Consider the following 12,303-nt stretch of genomic DNA (forward strand, 5'->3'; position numbering starts at 1 on the left):
AGTGCACACTCTATTGCTCTGTTTGTGCCGGGGGACCCGGTCCTTGGGGGGGACCAGCTTCTGGCGCAGCCTGTTTTGGGGCTTGAAGGTAACCGAGATGCGGTGTTTGGAAAATACGCGTCTCAACTTCTCTGACAGTCCCGCCATATTCGGAATCACCGCTGGTTTAGTGAGAGAGTTGAACGGGGTTCGAAGAGGGAACGAGCATCCCTGAACCGGGGGGGCGGGGCTAAGAGTACATCTGTCACCATCTTACAATGCTGTGATTGCAAACAACTGCCTCTGAAACTGCTGATTGGTTTGGGTCGTTATGCCACTGTAGTGTTTATATGGGTGGGGGTACCTGCAGTCAGCTCTCAATAAACGTTGTGTCCAGATGAATTGATTCACCTTTCTGTCTTTGATTAGCTTATCTGGATTATTGAGCATGCAGAAAGATATTTGGAGGAAGTATTTGTCACGCGTCTCGTTGTTACACCAGGTTGCTAGGCCTCTTTGGTCGCCCAGCTCGGGTAAGTGTTATAGGAGAGGATACAGTAAGCTAGGTTTTCTCTCTCTCTCTCTCTCTCTCTCTCTCCCTCTCCCCCCTCGCTCCACTTGCTCTCTCCTCTCTCTCCCCTTCTCTCTCTCTCCTCTCTCTCCCCTTCTCTCTCTCTCCTCTCTCATGCTCCCCTTCTCTCGCCCCCCCCCCCGTCTCTCTGTCTCTCTAACTCATTTGGGCTGTTAAGGTAGAAAACATCCTCTGAGGATTCAGTGAGTGGAGACTTTGAATTGTCTCCCCACACGCACACAAACAACAAAAGCACATGTACGTGCACACACACACAAACACACACACACACACACAGAGATAAGGTGGCTATCTTTGGGCTGTGAGCTGTGTGACTAATAGTGTTTCATGGGGCCTTTGTCAGGAGAGTCCTATAAGAGGCAGGTATATTCACACTTGATACACACATAACTATAGACATGTTTCAGATGCCCATAGACCAGGGAGGATGTCGGGTGCGCAGCTTGACAGGCGCACAGTTGTAGAGAGACACACACAAACATGCAAGAACAAAATGTCTACGGCATAAACGCAAGCACAAACAAACCCATGCAGACGCACACAGGGAAACTGTAGCATGGAGAATGACGTTCAGACGTCCCAAAGTAGAAAAGCAGGGGGGGGGGGCGATAGTTTTTCAGCTCGTATGCCTCGTTTGGAGCCGATGTGTGCTTTTGGATGTTATGAAGCAAATTAGCAAAATACGTTGTGCCGTATAGTGGCTGCCGCGTTGACCTGCTTCACCCGTTGCGTTCAAGCGGCCATATAATCGAACAGAGGATCAAAACATTTTACATTCTTTTCTTTTTTTTTAAATTTTCTTTGCTCGTTAATTGCATTTTCATTGGGAGTGATGAAGGACAGCATTAGGAACGAGGATATTAGAGGGACAGCTCAGGTTGGACGGTTTGGAGACAAAGCAAGAGAGACAAGATTGAGATGGTTTGGACATGTGTGGAGGAGAGATGCTGGGTATATTGGGAGAAGGATGCTGAACATGGAGCTGCCAGGGAAGAGGAGAAGAGGAAGGCCAAAGAGGAGGTTTATGGATGTGGTGAGGGAGGACATGCAGGTGGCTGGTGTGACAGAGGAAGATGCAGAGGACAGGAAGAGACGGAAACGGATGATCCGCTGTGGCGCCCCCTAACGGGAGCAGCCGGAAGTAGTAGTAGTAGTAGATTAATGTTTGCATGTGCTACCTGTTGACTGTGATCACAAGGCTTTCTGAATTTTAGGAACCTCATTTCAAAACCATAAAGGCTGAACTGTCATAACCGTAAATATAACGTTTATCAATAACTAGTCGACAGTTTTTAGGCCTACAGTAGAATAGATATGATGTACCATATAATTACTATAGACTATAATATAATTATTATAGCCTATAATATAATTAGCCAATGATACTATAGGCTATAAATCTGTGTTATCCCCAAAAGCTAGGTTGTCGTTTTAAAATTGAAACTTCACAATAGTCACCCTAAATCCTTTTGTTATTGTGTATTTGAGTAGAACCTATCTGTGGTGCAGTGGCATTTAGGAAAGCTCAACCTTGTCTTTCAGGGGGGGGGGGGTCCGGGTGGCATGGCGGTCTATTCCATTGCCTACCAACATGGGGATCGCTGGCTCGAATCCCCATGTTATCTCCGGCTTGATTGGGCGTCCCTACAGACACAACCGGCCGTGTCTGCGGGTGGGAAGTGGGATGTGGGTGGGTGTCCTGGTCGCTGCACTAGCACCTCCTCTGGTCGGATGAGGAGCCCGTTCGGGGGGGGGGGAATAGCGTGATCCACCCACGTGCTATGTCCCCCTGGTGAAACTCTTCACTGTCAGGTGAAAAGAAGCGGCTGGTGACTCCACATGTATCGGAGGAGACGTGGTAGTCTGCAGCCCTCCCGGATCGGCAGAGGGGGTGGAGCAGCGACCGGGAGGGCTCGGAAGTGTGGTGTAACTGGCCAAGTGCCATTGGGGAGAAAGGGGCGACGTGACAAAGCTTGTACTCGGCTATAAACAACTTGGTGGACCATGGACGACAGCAAGGCGCATCATCGATGCGGGAAAACAGAAATTGCTCTATGAAACGATAATGCAGAGCTTTTGCAAAGGCTGTTGGGACTGAAAGTAACACATTGATTTCAGCAGAAGAGGACAACAACAAAAAAACCTGCTTGGAGAGCGAGTACCACCTCAGCTGCACATGCTGTGTGAATAACTGTCCGGCTAAAAAAAATAAAACTGCCCCATCGCTTTCGTTCTGCCGGCTCCTTGGTTTGTAATGGCCTATAGTCCTGTCACGTGCTCATCCTCCAATACACGTGGTGTTGCTGATTGCTTCTTTTCACCCACCAGCTGCAGGTTGCAAGCTTGGGAGCTTGTGTATCAGTCAGCTGCACCAGCCCACCCCGGTGCCCCCAGCTGGCACCTTATAAATGACAAATATCCACTGGCTCTGCGGCATGTGTTCTCTGTTCAGGTCAGAGTCCCATCACATCTGGCAGCGTCTCACACATAACACAAGAGGCGCAGCGAGGTTGTTTGGTTATTCGCAATGCAATCGTACTTCGGCAGGAACACAACATGTTCTTAACGGCCCAAATTTGTTCGTACACATGTGCCTTGCACGTTGAGTTCCACTTCTTCATAAACTGAACGCACATTCCAGCTAACCTTCAGTTAGCACAGTTAATTCCCCAGAAAAACCAAAGAAGTTCTGCTAATTTTGAGTTTTATGTTTTAGAGGATTGGTAACAGCTCATTGGACGTGACGTGCCGCCGTGAAAAGGACCAAAAATAAAAAGAATTCTGCAAGTTTAGAAATCAAAGTGATGTTGCAAAAATTAACAAAGGTATAAAACTCTTCTGATGACTATTATGCAAGAGAAAGTTTGGCACGACTGTCATTAATTCCAAAAATATCCTAAAATAATCGTAGACTAGAATAACAGAATAGTAATAGAATATAAAAGTACATTATTGATGTGTGAGCCAACTACATCCATTAAGGCGTCTCGTCTCATCTCATCATCAGCCGCTTCTCCGGGGTCGGGTCGTGGTTGCAGCAAGTTAAGTAGGGCACTCCAGACCTCCCTCTACCCAGCAACGTCCTCCAGCTCCTCCTGGGGGATCTCAAGGCATTCCCAGGCCAGATTGGACATGTAGTCCCTCCAACGAGTCCTGGGTCTACCCCGGGGTCTCCTCCCAGTTGGACGTGCCCAGAAAACCTCCAAAAGGAAGGTGCCCAGGAGGCATCCTAATCAGATGCCTGAACCACCTCAACCGGCTCCTTTCCTTACCCCGTGGACCCACCACCCACGGGGATGAGCATTGGGGTAGGGTGCAATGCAGGCCGGGCGGCAGGCAAAGGCGGGGACCCGGGCGTGCCGACTTCCGCCATCGCAGACTGGTCCTCGGGACGTTGAATGTCACCTCTCTGGCAGGGAAGGAGCCTAAGCTGGTGCGGGAGGTGGAGCAGTACCAACTAGATATAGTTGGGCTCACCTCCACACATAGCATGGGCTCTGGTACCAAATTCCTGGAGAGGGGCTGGACTCTTTCCCATTAAGGTGTAAATTTATCGTGTTCTACAATAGTAATTCTAGTATTTCTGCCTCGGAAAAATGGTCCACTTTTACTCCTCAAAAGATGTGGTTGACCAATGGGACTGTTGTTTGTATTCACATACAACGGGTGTGTGCCACTCCTGAATACTAACAGTACCAACAAACAAGTCCAAAATAAGAGGTGACCAGCGAATGTCACAACATTCCTGAATAGCACGCACACACTTTTTTTACAAACACATCCGTGCATACAAACACTTGTTGCTTTTGGCACATTGTCTCCTTCATGCACCAACATGGGAAATTCAGGAAGCGTGTGGGAAGAGGAACGGCGAAAAACATCAATCTGTCATGAACGCAAAAGGCAACATTTACCACATTACAGGTGCAATTACACACTGGCTAATAACTGTCACCCACATTCACACAAGTGCTCGTTTTCCATCTCATCAGCAGTTCACCAGCAGCATATTTACATGTTGTATGTCACGGTTGTACCGCTCTACATCTAAACACACACAGAGCTGTGTGTAATTTGTACACATATTAAAAGCTTTGCTGAATACTAAGGGAGCTTAAGCACAAATACACCAGAAAACTCTAGCACAATTACATCCCCGATGAATCGCTACAACTAAAGCCACTGTTTCAGCACAAGTGGGTAAACACATATTCACGCGCCCACACACACACACTGGTATAAAACTATGCTATTCACATAATCTCTACATTAATTTCAAAAAAGCCATATTTAGTATACACAGAGTAACACACGGGAATTTCAGCACATTACATAAATAATACCATGCACATTGGCTAAATTCACAAGGCTTTTGGCAAGTCACTCTTTATTTAAAGTGCGTGATCATTGAAAAATGTCTCTGCGTTCTGTACTGATGAAGAAACACCAGTAACGGTGCTGCCGGTCCCTACCGATGAGGAAACACCAGTAACGGTGCTGCCGGTCCCTACCGATGAGGAAACACCAGTAACGGTGCTGCCGGTCCCTACCGATGAGGAAACACCAGTAACGGTGCTGCCGGTCCCTACCGATGAGGAAACACCAGTAACGGTGCTGCCGGTCCCTACCGACGAGGAAACACCAGTAACGGTGCTGCCGGTCCCTACCGATGAGGAAACACCAGTAACGGTGCTGCCGGTCCCTACCGACGAGGAAACACCAGTAACGGTGCTGCCGGTCCCTACCGATGAGGAAACGCCAGTAACGGTGCTGCCGGTCCCTACCGATGAGGAAACACCAGTAACGGTGCTGCCGGTCCCTACCGATGAGGAAACACCAGTAACGGTGCTGCCGGTCCCTACCGATGAGGAAACACCAGTAACAGTGCTGCCGGTCCCTACCGATGAGGAAACGCCAGTAACGGTGCTGCCGGTCCCTACCGATGAGGAAACACCAGTAACGGTGCTGCCGGTCCCTACCGATGAGGAAACACCAGTAACAGTGCTGCTGGTCCCTACCGATGAGGAAACACCAGTAACGGTGCTGCCGGTCCCTACCGATGAGGAAACACCAGTAACAGTGCTGCCGGTCGGTGCTGCCGGTCCCTACCGATGAGGAAACACCAGTAACAGTGCTGCTGGTCGGTGCTGCCGGTCCCTTTCTTCCGACAGGTTCTTCATTACGTTCACCTGTCCAGGTGTAAAACCTCCCAGTTCGGAGACTGGAGTAACTGGAACAACAGGTGAATGTAATGTGCCTGACAAAATAGTACATCGGGGGCGTCCGGGTGGCGTGGCGGTCTATTCCGTTGCCTTACCAACACGGGGATCGCCGGTTTGAATCCCCATGTTATCTCCGGCTTGGTCGGGCGTCCCTACGGACACAATTCGGCCGTGTCTGCGGGTGGGGAGCCAGATTCGGGTGTGTATCCTGGTCTCTGCACTAGCGCCTCGTCTGGTCGGTCGGGGCACTTGTTTGGGGGGGGGGACTGGGGGGGGCATGGCGTGATCCTCCCATGCGCTACGTCCCCCTGGTGAAACACCTCACTGTCAGGTGAAAAGAAGCGGCTGGCGACTCCACGTGTACCAAAGGAGGCATGTGGTAGTCTGCAGCCCCCCACCCCAAAATCGAAAGAGTGGGATAATTGGCCAGATACAGTTGGGGGGGGGGGGTAGTAAATCAGCAGAACTGGTGGTGCTTGAGGACCTGATTGAGAACCGCTGCTCTACGGATTGATCATTTGGCTACATCTTGTGTGTGACGGTACAATATAACCAGAAAGCTAACTCTTAATATGTTAATGGGCGTACCTGAATAATCTATCATATACCGGGGGGGGGGGGGGGGTAGGAGACGTATGATTAAATTTACTAGTTTCTGATTACGCTTTGAATTACAAGGCATTCGTGATGCAGAAATAATGAAGTAATACAGGGGTTAGACAGATTTAATTGAACTATGACGAGTGGTAATTACTGTGTAATAAATGAGCAAAAAAAGAGGCTTTTTTTGTGTCTCTAGTTTTCTTCCTTGTCATTATAATGTGCTGTTTAAATATAATCCACATCAAACACTAATGGCATACATTCACAAGTCACGTTGTGCCAAACACAAGTATTTTAATCCTTTGCGTCACCGGGAAGTAATTAGCCGTTAAACTTCAAACGTAAGTATCGAATGCTGGATAACACAACCGTATGGTGAATTAATGATGATAACACAACCATATGGTAAAGATGGCGCCACGTGAGATCCGAGTTTAAAGAGCCATCTCTTTTCTTTGGCTGTTAAATCTGAGTGGGATTTATGATTGTCTTCATTTTTTGTTCTGTGTTTTATTCCGTTTGTTGCACCATATTATTCTGCGTTGTGTCCTGTTTCACCTAAATTTCCACAGCACTTGGGTCAGAGTTGGGTTTTTGTTTTTTATAAATGTGCTTCATAAATGGCATTGCCTTGGTATTCCCTGCAACACAGAGGATCCAACACGTTTGTGTTGACAGCACAACGGGATCTCTGTGTTTATCTCATGTTGATGTGGGATGCAGATTATATTTAACGCCACATTACAATGACGGGTCAGCGAAGAGGTGATGAAAAGCCCGTCTTTCACTCATATTTTACACAGTAATTACCGCTCATCATAGTTCAATTACCTGTATGTCGCTGGTAATGCCCTAAGTTGTAACGAATGGTCTGTCATTTTAAGCGTTACTGAATACCGTCTTAGCAACCGCCAAACTATGAAGCTCATTAGACACCGAAGGCTCCACCACACCAGGGTGTTTAACACCAGGAGTCTGTTTCGTACCTTCATTAAGGGTTATGGTCACGTTTTCCTACAGGTGCAATTGACATTCATTTAGATGTATTTACATTTAAAGAATATTTAAACCCCTAGAGTGTTTTAGTGGGTTTGCTGGTGGTATCCATGGGTGAAGAACCATGTAAAGGTTAGAAATAACGGCCTCATTTAAAAAAATAACATAGGAGTCTGAAATGGCTGCACTGAGCCAATCATTAACGTCTGTGGTCAGTGCAGCATCCACGCCGTGCAGAGACCTAAAGCCAGACTGACACTGATCAAAAAGAGTATTTGGGTGGTGTGCAGGTGGTGTGGCGGTCTATTCCGTTGCCTACCAACATGGGGATTCTCTGGTTCGAATCCCCATGTTACCTCCGGCTTGGTCAGGCGTCCCTACAGACACAATCGGCCGTGTCTGCGGGTGGGAAGCCGGTTGTGGGTATGTGTCCTGGTCTCTGCACTAGCGCCTCCTCTGGTCAGTCGGGGCGCCTGTTCAGGGGGGAGGGGGAACTGGGGGGAATAGCGTGATCCTCTTACGTGCTACGTCCCCCTAGTGAAACTCCTCACGGTCAGGTGAAAAGAAGCGGCTGGCGACTCCACATGTATCAGGAGGCATGTGGTAGTCTGCAGCCCTCCCCGGATCGGCATGGGGTGGAGCAGTGACTGGGACAGCTCAGAAGAGTGGGGTAATTGGCCAAGTACAATTCGGGAGAAAAAAAGGGGGGGGGAGAATTTGATAAATGGGCAATAAATTAATTTGCAACAGTCCTTTCAGCATCTGGATAGAAAGGGAAGGTTCGAGATTGGTCTGAAATCTCCGTCATGATTGAGTTCTAGTAGCTAGTGTCATAGTTCTAGTAGCTAGTGATATAGTTCTAGTAGCTAGTGTTATAGTTCTAGTAGCTAGTGATATAGTTCTAGTAGCTAGTGTTATAGTTCTAGTAGCTAGTGTTATGGTTCTAGTAGCTAGTGTTATAGTTCTAGTAGCTAGTGATATAGTTCTAGTAGCTAGTGTTATAGTTCTAGTAGCTAGTGTTATAGTTCTAGTAGCTAGTGATATAGTTCTAGTAGCTAGTGTTATAGTTCTAGTAGCTAGTGATATAGTTCTAGTAGCTAGTGTTATAGTTCTAGTAGCTAGTGATATAGTTCTAGTAGCTAGAGATATAGTTCTAGTAGCTAGTGTTATAGTTCTAGTAGCTAGTGATATAGTTCTAGTAGCTAGTGTTATAGTTCTAGTAGCTAGAGATATAGTTCTAGTAGCTAGTGTTATAGTTCTAGTAGCTAGAGATATAGTTCTAGTAGCTAGTGTTATAGTTCTAGTAGCTAGAGATATAGTTCTAGTAGCTAGTGTTATAGTTCTAGTAGCTAGAGATATAGTTCTAGTAGCTAGTGTTATAGTTCTAGTAGCTAGAGATATAGTTCTAGTAGCTAGTGTTATAGTTCTAGTAGCTAGTGATATAGTTCTAGTAGCTAGTGTTATAGTTCTAGTAGCTAGTGATATAGTTCTAGTAGCTAGTGATATAGTTCTAGTAGCTAGTGATATAGTTCTAGTAGCTAGAGATATAGTTCTAGTAGCTAGTGTTATGGTTCTAGTAGCTAGTGATATAGTTCTAGTAGCTAGTGATATAGTTCTAGTAGCTAGTGTTATAGTTCTAGTAGCTAGTGTTATAGTTCTAGTAGCTAGAGATATAGTTCTAGTAGTTAGTGTCATAGTTCTAGTAGCTAGAGATATAGTTCTAGTAGCTAGTGTCATAGTTCTAGTAGCTAGAGATATAGTTCTAGTAGCTAGTGTTATAGTTCTAGTAGCTAGAGATATAGTTCTAGTAGCTAGTGTTATAGTTCTAGTAGCTAGAGATATAGTTCTAGTAGCTAGTGTCATAGTTCTAGTAGCTAGAGATATAGTTCTAGTAGCTAGTGTTATAGTTCTGGTAGCTAGTGTTTTAGCCATTTTTAGGTGCGTAAGAAGGAAACCAGAGCAAAGCAACTCATTAATAACATCAACGAAAGGACCCCACAGAATCTGAAGTAGACCCTTGATTTGTTTAGGAGGGATGGGCTCTAGCGTGCAGGTGGTTGAATTAGATGCAGTTACTAACTGGGTGTGGTTTCAAGGGAAATTATTTCAAACTGAGAGATGGCAGTTGGCCCAACTCACAGGCGTGCACACGCATCACACTTTGGTGATTATCGAAAAGTCTGCTGCCGTCATTTTATTTCTTATCAGGTCAATCTTAAGAGTAAAAAATTAGGCGTCCGGGTGGCATGGCGGTCTATTCCATTGCCCACCAGCGTGGGGATCGCCAGTTCAAATCCCGGTGTTACCTCTGTCTTGCTCAGGCGTCCCTACAGACACAGTGGTCGAGGCACCTGTTTGGGGGGGGGGGAGGGGGAACTGGGGGGAATAGCGTGATCCTCCCGTGTGCTACGTCCCCCTGGGGAAACTCCTCACTGTCAGGTGAAAAGAAGCGGCTGGCGACTCCACATGTATGGGAGGAGGCATGTGGTAGTCTGCAGCCCCCCCCCCACATCGGCATAGGGGGTGAAGCAGTGACTGCGACGGCTCGGAAGAGTGGGGTAATTGCCCAAATACAATTGGGGGGGGGAAAGGGGGGGGGTAATCCAAAAAATAATAAAAGATTGGATAAATGTATACCCGCTATCGGAAGAGCCCTGGACGAGGGGCTGTTCACTACTTGGGAGGGGGAGTACTGCAGTCATATCAGTGTGACATTTTTCCTGCGCTGTTCATATGCACTTCATTAAGTTGCCGGCTCGTTATGAAACGCTGATGGGTGTAATAGGGGCTGATAACACAAAACCTGCGTTGTAAATAAAAGCTGTGCAGACTCTGAGCAATCTCCTGTCAGGCCGAAGAATGTGAAATGATGTGGGGTGGGGGGGTGGGGGGGGTGGCCTTTGGGTGAAGTGGCTGTTTTGTGTGCGTGGGTGTTTGTTTTTTTCCCTGACATAATGACCTTCCTCAGCCATCACCAGCCTTGATTAGGAGAGCCCATCCTCACATCGATTCTGACAACAGGTTGTGTTAGGGATACCGGCAACTGTGTGGGCGGTGAAAATGTCACGTCATTAGGGCGGCGTGAGCAACGGCACCCCGCCCCCCCCCCCCCCTCCATTGTTATCCTCCGTCTCTCCCCCACCAGTTTACCTTCTCGCTGCCTCTGCCTCTTGCTCCTCATCCTCGGTCTCTAGCTTCCTCTTTCTCTTTTGCCACCGGTTTCTGCTTCATCTTGTCAGGATTGCGGATGACGGCTTCGCACCTGTGTGTTCACAGACACACACAGACACACACAGACACACACACGCTCCAACAATTGCTGGAGTGAAAGCAGTCGACTGTAGGGGTTCAAAAAAGATGGGGATAACATGAACCTTTCGTCTCCCGCGCTGCAGTGGCGTATTTTTGATGTTGATGCGTCTGGCTGCAAGTGCATGTTCACGTCAGCTGGATGTTTGCTCTGTGAAGCGCCAACGGTGCTCCCCTTGCCAGAGGGAGGAGGGGAGGGATGAGTTAAGGAGGAGGGCTTACGGGAGGCGGGGGTAGACTTGAAACGAAATCATCCTCACCGCTGACACGACGACGCCGCTGCCTTTATTCCGGTAGACCCGTGTAAATAAAGCTTTAATGGGCCATCAGGCGCTCTCCCTTCGTCTGTCTCGACCTCCCGTTTCCGTCGTCTATCCCTCTCTCACTCTCCCCCCCCCCTCCCCCTTTGTTTCCTGCACCCTTCCCATCACCCCGTCTCTCCAAAGTTATATGACGGGATGTATATTTTATCCAAATCTGTACCCTCCCCATGTTAAACCTGCACCACATCCTGTGTGTCAGCGTCCCCGAGAAAGAAGCCGAAAGGATAACGCTGTCAACAAAATGATTCGGCAGTATTTTTTTTATTTCGTCTGTCACTCACCCCCCCCCCCCCCATCTTTCCCCCCTCCCTTCCCCCCACCCTCTAATGTCTCTACCCCTTTTCCCCCCAATTGTACTTGGGCAATGCTCTCTAAGTGTACTAATTCCTACCCTTTCTCTGCACGTTCCCCAGGTCCTGAAATCTCTTCCCCGTATCGAAGGACGTCCAGGGGCCTCTCTGCCCGCCATGGACTTCAAGGCTCTGGAGGATGGGCTCCGTGCGGCGCACGGCGATGACATCACTCCTGAAGACGTGATGTCCGCCGCGATGTACCCGAAGGTCTTCCAGGAGTTCAAGGAATTTACTGGTGAGCAGCGCGCACGCTCATTGGCACTATTATTTGGAGATGTATTTTGTACAGCAGGCTTTTTTTGTATCGGCTTGTTAAAAAAGTGAGTCGCCCAGTTCTTCTGCTGTCGATGGAGCTCCCATAAAACGTCCTCCCCCTTACCTTTCACTGCATCTGAAACGCTCGCTGAAACGCTCCTTACCTTGACCTCGACTCGTTGGGAAAACTGAATTTAAAATGGCTTCTTTTACATACTGCGCACTGAGTTTCCCGTTCCTTGACTTTACCCGAAACCAAACGTCTTGGTGCAGAGGGTTTTTCCTGCATTGAAAAGGTTTAGGCAGCCCGCCTTGGGCTTTCATCACCCCGCCTGAGCCTCCTAGGAGAGTTCACACACAAAAAAACACGTCAAAAGCGGTTAAAAATTGTCCATGTTGCAGTATGCTGCAAATCAGTCATCCCACCAGCAGGTGCCACTAGACTATCATTAGGCTATATACGCGATATCTTGATGCATGCTCAATAAACCGGGTAAGAAAATCAAAGAAGGTTGAATCAGTTCATCTGGACACAAAAGGTTTATTGACAGACATGTTTCATCACTCACCTAAGTGACCTCTTCAGGCTCAGCTGACTGCAGGTGTCCCCACCCTTATAAACATTACAGTGGCATAACGACCCAAACCAACAACCAGTATCATATGCAAAT

At 47.8% G+C, this 12,303-nt stretch overlaps 1 protein-coding gene across 1 annotated transcript in view; it reads left to right on the plus strand.

Moving 5' to 3' along the window:
- Positions 1–12,303, plus strand: part of LOC130130374 (pyruvate carboxylase, mitochondrial) — a 469,779-nt gene that overhangs the window by 435,537 nt on the left and 21,939 nt on the right. Inside the window, exon 23 of the mRNA XM_056300064.1 lies at positions 11,438–11,612. Within this exon, the coding sequence (XP_056156039.1) occupies positions 11,438–11,612 (175 nt within the window). The remainder of the gene's footprint in view (positions 1–11,437; positions 11,613–12,303) is intronic.

The sequence above is a fragment of the Lampris incognitus genome, chromosome 20, assembly GCF_029633865.1.
Source record: "Lampris incognitus isolate fLamInc1 chromosome 20, fLamInc1.hap2, whole genome shotgun sequence".
In the NCBI taxonomy this organism is placed as follows: domain Eukaryota; kingdom Metazoa; phylum Chordata; class Actinopteri; order Lampriformes; family Lampridae; genus Lampris; species Lampris incognitus.